At 42.4% G+C, this 14,629-nt stretch overlaps 1 protein-coding gene across 1 annotated transcript; it reads right to left on the bottom strand.

Annotated features, from left to right (window-relative positions):
- Window positions 1-61: 61 nt before the first annotated feature.
- On the bottom strand, window positions 62-9,407 carry camkvl (CaM kinase-like vesicle-associated, like). The gene is made up of 11 exons (XM_073470969.1): window positions 9,313-9,407; window positions 7,845-7,976; window positions 7,430-7,504; window positions 6,492-6,630; window positions 5,012-5,132; window positions 4,304-4,379; window positions 3,992-4,128; window positions 3,270-3,348; window positions 3,099-3,186; window positions 2,752-2,760; window positions 62-1,546 (listed from the first exon to the last, which is right to left on the bottom strand). The coding sequence occupies exons 1-11, from the start codon at window positions 9,405-9,407 to the stop codon at window positions 62-64; spliced, it is 2,436 nt and encodes an 811-aa protein (XP_073327070.1).
- Window positions 9,408-14,629: the final 5,222 nt, after the last annotated feature.

Below are 14,629 nucleotides of genomic sequence, written 5' to 3'. Positions count from 1 at the left end.
TCAAGGTTAAACTATAAATCCAGTGTTCCAGGTGTTGTGTATTGCATCATGCACACCAGCTTCATAGCCCCCTGCCCATCCCAGCTCTGGGCGACTGGCTGGAACGAGCAGCATCCCTCTGTCCGTCCCTGTCTTCCTGCTCGCCCGCAGCCTGCGATGGGGATTGTGTGGGTGGGGAGGGTGGGGGATAGGAGGGAGGAGGGATAGTAAGGCGAGGGAGAGATGGTAGCGCAGGCCTGGGAGAGGTTGGAAGAGGTGGAGGAGTGGACGAGGTCGCAGTCGAGGAGTGTTGCGAGGAGCGTGCGCGGGAGGTGGCAGGTGAGGCGTGTGTGCTCCGGGCACGCGGCGGTTCAGCTGGGCAGTCACTGATTTGCTCTAGCAGCGAGGGCATGTCTCCCTCAATCTTCTCCAGCACGGCGGCCATTTGCTTTTCTATCTGCTCAATCACACTGTCCATTTGCCAGTCGCTTGTAGTACTGCTTCCACCTACTCCAGGCTGTAGCCCAGTCCCGTACATCCCTAAACCTCCTCCACTTGTATACAGGGAGCTGTACGGACTCCCATAGCTGCCTGCTATCCCCATTCCTAAATTCCCAACGTCTGGGTTGTATGGTGTGGCATGACGGCCCAAACTAGCAGAGCTTCCTACTGAATAACAACCCTGTCCAGGCGCAGGACCTACCCTTGCTAGGCTAAACTCAGCACTGTGTCTGTCGGTTCTCCTGGCATCCCTATCCCTTCTACCTACAGGGCTGCCATCACCCCTTAACCTAACTCCTAGTCCTACATCCACTCCAGCTCCAGGCCCTATCGCTGGAGTGACTGAGGCTGCAACTGACCTCTCTGCCACTGCCTCAGGTACTTGTGTCTGACACCAGCTCCCGTCAGCCTCATCCTTCTGCTCCCTTTGCACAGTTGGCTTCTTCTCTGATAAGGCTGTTGCAGCGGTAGAGCCTGTGGGTTGAGGGCCATGGAGCGTTGCAGCCATCTTACGTTTGCTGCTGGGTTCAGGGGAGGCGGTTGTGTGGCTTTTGTCAAGGTTAGTGCCCGAAGAACCGTCTGACAGCTTGGAGGGGTCAGGTGTCATCACGGGGGATTCCGGAGCAACTTTATTTTGACCCAAATTGGCAGCCATTTTCCTGGTTCCATCACCTGGTGCTTTCTTTGCACCAACCTTATCAGGCTGCTCCTGTGCGAGTTTGGGGACTGCATTTGATTGACAGAGGGGCTCTTGAATATCTGATGGGGAAGTTCCTACAGATGGGCCTGTGCTCATCTTTCTCTCATCATGTTTTCCTCCGACCATACCCCTCCCCTGTTCCTCGTCCATACCTGGAGGTGTACTTTCAAGCGTAACCTCTAAGGACACACTACTCGAAGTCACCCCTCCATCACTTGTCCCTTTGTCTCCCTCATCACTTGTCCCCTGGGACACACCCCCCTCACCATCTCCTGCCTCCTCACTGCCCTGAACCTCGGCTGAACTGTCATTCAGTGCCTCAGAATTCTTCAAGCGCTGCATGAAGGTGGTGACACGGATCGCTTTCTGCAAAAGAGACACAGGAGAAGAAAAAGTAGAGAAGGATTGCGGTGTACAGAGAATTCGATTTACAATGTGTGTGTTTTTGCAGTAACATCCATATTGAATAGTTCCCTAAAAGAAAAACAACACTGATACTACAGTTGGTTTTGGCAAAGCATAAAAAATAAGCTTTAAAGACAAGCATTTGACAAAAAGCCTGTCAAGACTCATCATACTAAGCGCTTAGATGTGATTTGTGTGAAGTGAACAGTGCAGTAAGATTAGTGCCAGTTGTTTACTTCCAGGAGGCTATGACAGATTGTACCCTGGTTTAAATCAATCTCAAGACTCACTCTCCCCAAGCCACTCCTTGACTGCTAGCTGACAGGAAAAGGTGAATGACCAGACAAGTGTAAATCTCCTTCTCCTTCATTCTTACACCCATCGGACTCCTTTTGATCTGCGAACACTGAAGGAGTTAGGGAAATGTGTGAGCTTAGAAGTTGTTTCTAAACCAGGGATTTGATTATCTGGAAGTGAAAAAGCCATGTGGACACAGAAATATCACTGAATACAATATGGCTTGACTGAGCAGCTTCTGTATACAGTTGCTTCAAGTATGACTTGAATGTAACACTGAGGAACGGTATGGGACGATGAGCCAGGATTCACGTAAAAGGAATGACAGAGGGCCCTAGAGTTCAAATCACTGCAGTTTAACAGTCCACAGTGGCCTATATCCCTTATATCCTTTCCATATCTGCCTCTCCTTATCCACACATATATAAAAACTAGACAAGCAATGCACGAACCATCTTCCCTGTTGCTGATCATTATCTTGTTTTGAACCAATCTGGTTTATAGACTAGTGCAGATGAGGAGTAAGAAAGGAGCAGAGTGGGCCACTTTGAACATCTGGGTCTAATCCGATGAAGAAAAGTGGGGCAGAGTGGATGGATCTCGTCTGGGACAGGCAGAGTGACAGTGGGAAGGAACAGAGCTTATGAGGAGTCGTTTCACCAGCCCGAACATGATCAATACATCTCAAGGCTGACTGATCTTTCACTGGAATTAGTTTTAAAACTTAACGAATAGAAATCTCTTTTAAATTCAAGAGGATGTTCAGCCATTAAAAGGATGCTTTTTTTTAATATGAATCATGCTGAACAGAAGGTGAGTTTCTGCCCATGCTCTGTCCTTCCACTCTCCCTCATAATGAACTACAATACCTTTAACTCCTTGGAACCACATGGGGAAAGAGAGAAGAGGGTTATAACTGTTACTTATGCTGTTAGGTTGGCACTGCCATCTTGACTTCTTCCTTCTTTGGTCTTCTGCATTCTTACCTCCAGGACATCCTTATGATCATCTCCATATAATTTGCAAATTTAAAACAAACCTCTGCAGAGTTGTATGCTAAGTGCAAACACCATTACGAATAAACCAGTTATAGTCATAACCGCTGGTGTAAACTATCCTTCTCCTACTTCTCCTCCTTTTCTCTTGTTGCTTACTTGGCTATATTATCACTAATTTCATTTACTGCCACAGAAAGAGAGTGAGAGTGAATCCATACCCGCCATTTGGCTTTTGCAAAGTTCTTCTCAAACTGGGCACACACACCATCTTTTAGGTTCTTCTCTGACGCACCGTTTCCTGCAATCCTGGCACAAAGGAGAGATAGTAAGTAAGTGAGCGCAAATCCTGTAGATGTGTGCCAAAATGTTGCTCTTGTGCACACAATTACCATTCATGCCAAAGTGCATCCTGCGCAGTGATTCTCAGCATCTGGTCCACCTCCATGAGTCTACAGACGAGCTCCTTAGCTGAGAGAAACAGTAAAGACGTACTCTAATCATTTATGATAACAATTTAGGGAAAAAATACCAATAGTTAGTCTTCTTTTAGAAGAGAGAATGTAAATTTTGTAAGTCATAAATCATGCATGATGATTAAACATTTGGTCATGAAACTAAGTTATTAAAGCTGCTGTCGTGGCTTTTAGCTTAACTTTCTGCTGTTTGCAGTTAGCAATTCCCTCCCTCCTCCCTGTGTCACTATATGAACACGCAGCGGTATTAGCCGGACATAGCAGCAAAACAGGAGGATCCTGCTCTCCGTGTGTTCACAAGCAGACAGGATTGCCTCTTTATGGCGTTCTCTGTCCTGATCGGATAAAGTGGGCAGGGATACCAGAAAATGTTAATTCTCTTTCATTGCAATGAGCAGGAGGAGGAGAGACATGGGTTACTGTCCAAACACTCAAAACAGCGATAAGTGTTGGAATATAGAGCTGTTTAATACTTAGATTAAGAAAAAAAAAATCACTTACAGCAGGTTTAAATTTAGACTACAAATGGGCAAGTATATACAATATTAGACTTCTTTTGACTGCCAACACTTTCAATGCTTCATGCCAGAGAAAATTCAACAGGGTATTTATTGCCATCGTGTGGTGGAGCTATGTACCTGCAGGTGAAATGTCATCCCAGTACGGAGAATCAAATTCAAAGTCACCAGCAACAATGCGACAGAAGATGATGCGATTATGTAAATCTGTGTTCTCCTCCTCTGTCTCATCATAAAAAGGAGGGTTACCTGATAGGCTGCAGAAAGGGGAACATACATAAAGAAACAGAGGAAGGGAAGTCGTTTTGTAAGTGTGCAAGCAACTCCTGGAAATGTCTCTTACAACTCAAACAGCGGTTATTCAGCTGCAGCTCAGTTTGTATTGTCGTGCTTGTTGAATTATAGTTTTGGTATTTAGTGACGGAGACTCACAGTATGAACATAATTACACCCACAGCCCAGCAGTCCACAGGACGACCATATCGGTGACGAGCCACCACTTCAGGAGCTGAGGGACAGCAAAGAGAAGAGAAGACGTAGAGAGAGAGAGTGAGAGAGTTACAGTTTTCATTTATAAACCATCAAGGGCCATTATTCAAAAATCTACACTGCGTAGACAAGAGCTCCCTTTTGCAGTCCCTCCTTCCTCATACCTTTCCCATTAGGGTCTATGTTCCCTTCCCTTATTTATTTGTCTAATTACTCAGTTCAGCATTACGAATAACTGTCCTGACCTTTCACTGTAGAGAACCAGGCCAAAGCACAGTTCTGCATTCCAAGTTGCCCTCGCATAAACCTCAGAGAGTGGAGCGAGAGCGGAGCGAGACAGTACACAGGAGATCAGAAGATATGAAAGGAGAGGAGGAGTGGGAGGAGGAGGAGGTTGAGGGCTAGGTGCTTTCAACTCTGTGTATGTGTTTCACTGGTTTCACTATCACAGTTTACCTTTGACAGATTATCATTTTCAAAGGAAGAAGGAAGAAAGTAAAGAACTCAAAGAGGTAAAGCACGCCTGCAGGCCTATATTCACAACAGCAGACTAAGCTAATGGAAGGACATGGAAAAAGAAAAGAGATATAGGAACATAAGGAATAAAGTTGTATATAAAATCAGAAGATGGGGTAATAGAGAGTATCCTACCCAGGTATTCTGGTGTTCCACATGGCTCTGTGATGGGTCCATTCTCAAACCTGGACAGGTAGAAATCTCGCAGGACTACTTTCTGGTGGTTGTTTTCTGTGTAGTACATCAGGTTTTCCAGCTAAACAAAATGAGGGACAGAATAAATAAAATCATAATATCAAACACACACAAACTGAAGCACCCATGTTCACCTGCCACCTTGCCACTTTGATCATGAAGGTGACACTACTCTAAAGGCTACAATATAATATAGAATTGAGTATTTATAGCATACGTTTTAGAGGATATTATAGCTCAAAAACCAACCTGACCTGAGAAAAACACACAATTACAAACGTGTCGGCTACTTCAGAACCAAGGACAGCGCCACGCATTTATCAATACACAGCGTGGTTAGGTTACTGATATTTTAGAGACGCGGTTGCTGAGAACGATTCTACAACTTAATCGTAGAGTCAACAAAGACCTTTTCTTGTATTTCTTTGTAATGTCTTGATGGAGACAGACAGCATCACATAGTTTAGTGGGTACAAAGATTATTGGTGTTAGTTGCCATTAAACTGTTAAATGCTTTGGATGAGTCAGCTGATCATTAGTCATAAGCCATTAGCCATAATTTGGGTTTGTGATGATCATGATGCTGTTTAAACCACTGGTGATCGGGTTGGATGATGACAGATATTTCTTGTTTTACAAGAGCCTGTTGTATTATTTTAGCATATGATTTATATATTTATCAGATCTTTTATGAATTGTATTCATGTTCAACTGTTTGTGTGTTTTGTGTTCAAGCTGAAAGACAAACCGTTAAGTCAAAGTTAAAAGTTTAGGTTGATTTATAAGTTGTGTTTTGATCTTGAAGGTGATCAGTGAGTGAGGTAAATATAATAACAAGACCCTGAAGTACGAAGAAGAAATGGATTATCCGGTAAATCAAATTTGTCTTAATAATAATCATTTCTTGAAGATGAAGGGTACTGAGGAGAAAGGCAGAAACACACATTCTTGATTAAAAGAAGCGTCTTGGCTTGCCTTTATGAATTCATGTCTATTTCTGCACTGATCTGAAAATGCCATTTTATACAGTCTATTTGAGTCCACACCATATAGACTGAAAGGCAATCATAGCTTCTGCCAGTAGGGGGAGTCAGAAGCCCAAGAGAGGCTGCAATTCCAGCCTAATGTGTTTATGAAGGGGGATAAGATTTGAATCTGTCTGCATATGCCTCTGTGTATCACTAGAAATTGCATTAAGCAATAAAAGTGTTTACTCCCTTGCTAAAAAGTTTATCAAATGTTGGGTCATTAGCTGAGATGGCAATAAGTGAATTACTTTAATATCTCAGTTGAGTTTCTTGTGACTGGAAACTTCTTTCTGGGGTGTGACGGAAAAGATGGCCACTCACTTCATAATCTTTTTTGACATACATTTGATTTTTAAACAGTAAGGAGAGGGAGAAAGAGAGTGAGCGCGTACCTTTAGGTTCCTGTGAACTATGTTGAGGGAGTGTAAGTACGCCACAGCCTCCAGTACTTGTCTGATCACATTGGAGGCGTCTCTCTCTGTGTAATTGCCTTGGTCCAGAATCCAGTCGAACACGTCTCCTCCTGTGGCTCTGCATGCAGTCAAACGCACACAAACATCAGCATACACGTCAACAAATCTACTAATAAAAATCAGTGCAAGTTGGTGCCACATGTTGCAGCACAATAATCCACTTTGAACTTTCGGTAACACAGTTATCAAAAGCCCTGTGCTCTTGTTTTGTTGCCCATTAGAAAGGCAATCTGCTTCTACGGGCCTAAAGCTAGCGCTGCTGAGCAATTAAAAACTAGACTATTGGTCATTACTCTGATAGACTTGGTTAACTTTCGAGAGAGTATAAATGATGGGTGTGATCATCACGTATTGCCTGCAGCAGGAGGGCTATTGCTTGGGGAAATGTGAGCCATGAACAAACACCAGATATACAGATGATTGCAATCGCTTTGAGTGCAGTCTGTCTCTGTATTTCAGTATCAGACGGGAAATATTTTGCCCACTCAGCTTCGATCAATGCTTTCAAATAAAATCGCAAATGTTGAAAGTGCACTAGTCACAAGTGACGCAGATCGGGCCCCGCTCTGGCGCATCGATCTGGAATTCTCTCTAGAGACCCTATTACGACAAAGCAGTGTTTCAGGAGCACTGAGTAATGTTGAGTGTTACTAAGAGCAAATATCTCATAAAATCTAACACCTTCCTCTGTTGCTGAGGGGAGCAACAGAGCACATAGTAATAAGAGGGTAGATTGATAGCTGATTGATCTGCGTGTGTTCAGGTACATGAAGGCACATGCACAATTAAGTCACACACACACTTGAGAACAAATTGTCAGGGAAAATAAATAGCAATGAAGAGAAAAAAACACTCACAGCTCCTGGATGATGAAGTATTCTTTCCGGGTCTCGAACGTGTCTATCAGCTGAAGGATGTTTGGGTGGTTGACCCTGGAACAGCAACAAGAGTTCACAGACTGTAACCTCTCAAAAGCGAAGGGTCTCTCAGGAAATTGAAAGGTGCTAAGCATTCTGTGGCTTTTGAGAAATCTTAAATACAAAGAAGATCATGTGGGTGTAAAATCTCTGTAGCTGGGTAGAAACTTCAAAATCAGTGCAAGCAGACGTTACAAACACTTGAGCTAACAGTGTTAAATGAAGTTATTTTGTGGATCGTGTGACTGGAAATATGAACAGAAAATTAAGAAAACATTCTCTCATCTCATCTCATCTCATCTCATCTCTCCACCCATCAGTTATACACCCATCTGTCCACAGACTGACTGCGTACAATTTCAGGATCATGATTTCGTTCTTGGCAGCCTTGCGGACTTTCCTGCCGTCTTTCTTGAGGAATTTCTTGCAGACAAACACCTTGTCTGTTTGTCTGTCCTTAGCCAGGCACAGCTCGCAGAACTCCTTCCTACGCAAGAAGAAAAAAGGAAATAGAAAGACAGACAGACAGACAGAGGAAGGCAGAGAAAGTAAATATACTGTTAGAGCATGAAAGAAGTGTTCTGGAGAGAGAGAGAGAGAGACAGCATAATATTCAAATTAGGGAGACAAAGTGCACTGACTGTTGTGGTGGTGAAACACAGTGAAAGAATTTAATTAGGGGGAGAGTCGTTGGGTAGAATAAAAGGGTCATAATAAATCTAAAATGGGTCTTTTGCTGCCATCAGATGGGCATCGTCTGGTTTCGAGCCTTTGGGGCATACAGTACTTCACCCAAATGGGTTTTAAGAAGCTGTGTGAGGCAAAAGTAAACTACAACATTTCACATTAAATTTTTCATGCGCAATAAATACTACCAGGAAATCTGATGTCTTTCTTTCTTTCTTTCTTTCTTTCTTTCTTTCTTTGATTCAAAACACAAAGTAAAATACAAAGCAACAAGCATGTACTTTATCTTCACCACAGCCTTAGCAACTTTATCTTCCTCGTTCCCGTAAGACGAGCGCATATACAGCAAATGTGTGCACTTAATTCTGAGTTAATGTGTGTGCGTGTGTGTTATATAAAAGATGAGCAGAAATCTCTGAGGCCAGATGCTGATGTTGCCATATGGCCTCTTACACTGATTGGTGTGTGTGTGTTTGTGTGTGTGTGTGTGTGTGTTCGTGTGTGTGTATGTGTGTGTGCCTCCAATGTGTCAAGGAGAGGTGTTCAGGGGAAGGAAACGGCCAGTCAAAGCAGCTGACTATCAGCTCTTTGAAAATAGGTCTGTCTCTTAAAGGTGCACTATGTAGTTTTGAGGAAGACATTTTAATCAGAAGAGACTAAAATAAACGTCTTTCTTTAAACTGAATAAACAAACTAACCAACACAATTTTATATTGTTTTACTTTGTTTATATGTGGCGGACCCTGCCACCTTTCTAGCTTCAGTGTTTTGGGGACCTTATTTTCCTCTGAGAACAGCTTGTTTATTCAGCTATTGTAAAAAATAAATATTTCTGAGTTTGTATTATTACCTCATTGATATTGCAAATATTAAAATTCTGAATTTGAATTTCTTCTCCAAAACTACATAGTGCCCCTTTAAGTCTGTTACATACTAGCCTCATGCTATTACCTTCTGTCATTCCTTCAGTGACACTGTTTGATATGCCAAAGAAAAATCTACAGGGACAATGGATCAAATTCAATTTGAAATAATTCATGAAGGGTATAAAGATTGCTGGGGAATATAGGAACATGCTCATGAATTCTACATGAGAGTGGAGGTAAAAAAGGCAACAGAGATGCACGCATACTTACGCTCGGAGGACTTGTCCGATTTCATATTTGTCCGTGACATCAGACATGCTATCGTAAGTCCGCCCATCTCGCAGGGCAAGGCACCCAAATGGCATGACGGCATTCACCTAAGAAGTGAACAAAAAAACATTTCAATCATTTCACTACAAAGGGGGGAGAGCATAAATTATTTTGATGATACCTTTAGGTAACAGACAGATAAAGGGATTGCAGATCAGCATGGACAAGCATGTTAAAGAGGAAATGAGGTACTGATGAAACATTATGAAAGCCCCCAGTGGTTGTAGTCAAAAACACACTGAGGGAGCGATATTACTATTAGCCTTGAAAATACACAGTTCATTGGAGAACCACAGACGCAGCCAAGTCAACTTCTGAACGAATCTGGATACTAACGCTTCTGGCAGCCTGGTTGCGTGCCAGCCTTGTCAACAGATACTAAGCTACCCACTAAGCTTCTATCTACTGTGCTAAAGTCTGCAGATTCTGTGCAACGTCTGTCAAGTTCAAGTTAAACTTTATTTATAAAGGGCAGTGTCCCCGTGTCCCTAAAGCAGCTGGCTTGTTTAGCAATCACTGCAGACCCCGCGTCACACTGACAGCGCTGGGTTTTAATGACGGGAAAATTAGTTTTTTGTTTGGAATTTGCGTGTGTGAGTTTGGATTTATCTATCTAGATCAGTAGTTCATGACCTTTTAAACTCCTCGTTTCACCTCATGGTAGCGCTCACTGTTAGTATTGCGAAAAATGCTCTTCACGAGGAAAAAAACAACATTCCGATGATTACATACAGTATAAACAGTGTGTGTGTGTGTGTATATATATATATATATATATGTACTTTACATCACATTCTTCTTTTCATGTCCACCCTGAAATAGCTTGTGACCCCACAGGAGGTCCCAAACGCCCAGGTAGAAAATCAAGGATCTAGATAGTGAATCAGCAATCGATATACCATCTCACCACAGTCCTCAGGCAATCCTCACCCACATCCTTTAACACTCCATCTACTGTAGGAGACAGATTCCCTGGAAGATTCAGCCATCTATCCTCAAGATCCTTTCTCCTCTCTGAAATACCTGACATACCAAATCCTGTTGGATGATTCATTTCTGTTGGTTTGACTCTCCCTGAGTGGACCTACAGTTTATCTTCAGTCTCTGTGGAGCCCATCAAGACATATCCGCGGAATTGACCAAGTCAGGAAATATGTGATAAGGGGACAATTGAGAGGAAGCTTAGATTAATGTGAATGATGCGAGGGGCAGCTAGTATTGCTGTGAAGATGGCCTCAGGATTTGTGTGTAAGTGGGGGGAGAGAGAGAGATGGAGGAAGAGAAGGAATTGAGAAAATAGAGAATTATAATAGAGAGGACTGAGCACAGAAAGACAATTGAAATCCTCCGAGGTAATGGCATTTTGCAGATGCTAATTTAGGATTAAGAAATGAATATCAGATACGTAAAAACCCTCACCCTCTCTCTCTCTCTCTCTCTGACACGGCCAGAGGTGCTTCTGATCTATGATGGAGGCGGAGCTGCAGAGCACTGTGTAATCCCACTGCTGGCCCTAATCTCTAATCTGTACACCTAATCCAGAGCGCTGGGATGCAATGTATGTGTGTGCGTGTGCATGCATGTGTTTATGTGTGTGTGTCTAACTAAGAGCAAAGGTTGATGGGGATATGTCACATGTGCCGATACATCTGTGTGTGTTTGTGTGTGCGCGCACATGTGTGTCCATATGTGCGCCCTTGTGTGTGTGTGAGTGTAATGCCCCACTGAGACTGAGGGGAGTTTAATGGTGGATTGAAAAGGCCTAGTTTTGCCAGGAGATTATGTAAGCACAGCAACATTCCCAAACAAGGTCCAGGACAGTGAAGGTGAAGGCCAGCTTGGTGTGAATGGAGCACATGAATCCCTGTGGGAACAGCGTGTCCCCACTGAAATATGGTGACAACTGCCAAGCACCACATGTCATTTGTCAACAAGGGTCAGCAGATACACTCGCCAGTAACTTTTCAGATGTTTGAGCGCTGTGTTTCCACACAGTTGTTTCTATTCTCTAAATTCAAAGATATACCTGAATAGTCACATTCGCATGGGTCAAACAGTCTTTTTTTGCTTAGGAAGGTTAATATAAGGGTGAAATGACCTGTAAATATCGAAGTGGCAGCTGTGATAACATCTGGGCGAATTCTGTAAATGCTACAGAAAAGTCCTTCCTGTATTATCTCCTTTGGCATAAGGTATGCGCTCACAATTCCTTACAGCCCTGGTGTGATGCAGACAAAGTCGGAAGCGTTTCAGGTGCACAACGGCAAAAGTTTATAAAAAAATTTGGCTGAGTCAAATCAAGGCTTTTTTGATTTGAGTGTGAACCCTCAGCAGTGCAGCCTCCTTGCATAAATGAATAAAACAAAGGGGAAAAACGACACATGTGGCACTTTTATACTCCATTATTTTTGTGAAATGTATGCCTCGTTTCCACATACGTGTGAGTACGGAGGCGAATCAACCAGAAGTCCATTCATTCCTATGGGAATATCTGCAGTAACAACAATGTTGGTGATGTGCTGGTGTTATGACAAAATCACTTAACGTATCTTTACACTGGCATTAACTTTTTTTGCTAACTTTTCCTCCCATTTCTCCACAGTCACGACAGGTGCAACTTTACTTTTACTTCCCTTTTTAATATTATCACCCGGAAGGCTTGAAAGGCAGCTGGCATCATAAAGACTATCAGGTGTGAAGATCAGTTTATGGTCTTTCCTTTCTTTTACATACTGTATGCGTTGGTCCTTCTTCTCTCTTGTCACTGGTGATCGTTTCTCGCCCTAAAAACTTAGATGCCTTAAAAACACCATACCTGCAGAATACTGAGTCAGTACCAACCTTGAAGTTGGCGGAGAGTAGGAGGCGATATGGGAGGATATGAGAAGAAAGGAGATGAGAGGAGAAGGGTGGAAAAGATGGGAGATGAGGAAAGAGGTGAGAAGCAACGGGAACAGAAAGGCAAGGAGAAAGGTACACTGTGACTAAGTGAAAAGGTGGATAGAGAAAATAGTGTACATGAGAACAAAGTGTAAAACACAGAACTGCAGAGGCAGATTGAGAGTACCTCTCAACCTCACAGCTTCACAGCTATGCGTGTGTGAATGTTTGCACAGGTGAACGTGTGTGTATGTGTGTCTCCATGCGCATGTGGGTGCATGTAGCTATGTGTTAACAGGTTATGTGTGATAATGCATTGTGTGACTCATGTAAAGAAGCGAATGAGGGGCTGTCCCCAAAGTCTGAAAACGCTTGAAGGCATGCTGACAGGGCAAACTCTCTGCAAAACAAATTCATGGCACGCATTGTGAAAGGTGGCACAAAACCAGAGATATAAACGAGCAACGCCACTGATCGCACAGCATATCACAGCTGCTTTGAATCAACAAAACTTGGAACTGTGCTCTGGCGGCTTTGACATTAAAATGGCAGAAATGAGTAATGTTGTCAAACACATTTTTAAAACAATCTGCAGTCTGCATCCAATGTCATCGTTGGTATGTGGTGAAGCTGTCACTTATGAATGTGTCAGTGAATACATTATTTATGAAATGATACTTCCAACCAGTAAATGTGCCAATTTTAGTCAAAATATTCAATCTTATTGTTTCAGGATAAACCGCTTGAGAGGTATCCTCTCATTTTTTAAAAGGGGGCCCATAAGCCATACTTCATCACACAGATGGAGATATCAATGATATATTTGAAAAAAGGGAACATTATGGATTTCAGATTTAAAACAGTGTTTAAATGTAAACAATGTATTTGATGATGTACGGTTAAAAAGGGGGTTATGCATCAAGAGGTTGTTTCTGACTTCCTGTCTCAAAAGCTAATGCAAGGCGATGTACTGTTATGTAGAGAGGGATGAAAATATGTAATATTTTACCATCAGACATTACACATTTTACAATTAAAACTGTTTTTAAAAAGGCCCTTGAAAAAATATCTAATGGAGCAGAACACCAGCCAAACAGGTTTTGCTACATAATATCAGACTATATGATCATTAAAGGGTTACTCCACCAATTTTACAGACCAAGTTTTGTTTACAGGTCTTGGGGAGTACTACTGCATATTGGAAAAAAAGTAGTATTAAGCCTTTTGTGGCTGCAGAGGAAGCTGCATGTAATCTGATAAATTGCCTCCAGTGTTGTCACTTAGAGGCTAATTTGCATTGTGGGTAATGTATGCGCCAGGTTTTGAAAAGCAGTCTACTGGCCTAGCATTGCAGTCCTATAACACTGTTATAGACTCATTATGGACACGATGTCACCTCCTTTATTCCGAGCGTTCTTCTTCCTTTTCAATGCTTCAAACATGCTTCAATGTGTAAAATTGGTGGAGTTACCCTTTGATGAGGAGCTTTCCTTATCATGTTTCCTATTCATTTTACTGTGCGTTTCTGTGCTTTCAAACTGTACTTTGTGAGTACTTTTGTTCTCATTAGTAATTGTATTGTTGTTGATTCATTGGAGGGGGGGTTGTTTTGTGTTTGTAATTTATTTGTTTTGTTCTCTTTCTGCCTTAGGGTTTTAATTGTTTTATATCCTGATGTGATTTATATCTGTGCGGACCCCAGAAAGAATAGCTTCTACCTCGGTAGTGGCTTATGGGGATCCAAATTAAAAATAAATAAATAAATGTGCCTAGATTCTTACAGAGAAAGACCAAATGAGTTTTGAAAAGTAAGTGAGGGATGTCTAACTTTACTTAATTGATTCAACCTAATTTCAAAATGAGTCAGTGTTTCTAGGAGTGTGTAGGCACCTGTTTTGCCATCAGAGGCAATGATTGCACTTGTCTCTTCATAGTGGCTCTCATCCGATCATGTAACAGGTGTGGATGCTTCAAAATTACATTCTGCTCATAATGAGGGTCCAGACAACTGGTCGCTTTGGTATGATGAAACAAAACTGAAATGAGAAATACTGAATGGATCTCTTTTTAATTCACATAGTTTGAATTAAAATCTGTGTACCTCCTTATGAACAAGGGTGAGGGGATGTCGTTGTGTGACACAAAATGAAGAATCATTTTACAATTGCATCGTTTAGTATATTTTCCTTATGCTTTTGAAATGCACACCCTTTGGCACCCACAGACTCAGGTGTGAAGGAACGCCGTGCTATCCGAGAAAACATCACACTTCATCTTCAGCACCTTAAAATCAGATTGCTGCTGCGTGTCTCTGCGTCTGAGTGTGTCGGTGTGCTTGTTCACAAGTGTTGTGTTTAGGTTGCAGCGAGGCTCAGAA

This window comes from Pagrus major, chromosome 7 (assembly GCF_040436345.1).
Source record: "Pagrus major chromosome 7, Pma_NU_1.0".
Taxonomy (NCBI): domain Eukaryota; kingdom Metazoa; phylum Chordata; class Actinopteri; order Spariformes; family Sparidae; genus Pagrus; species Pagrus major.
This window is presented reverse-complemented; position numbering and strand designations above follow the sequence as displayed.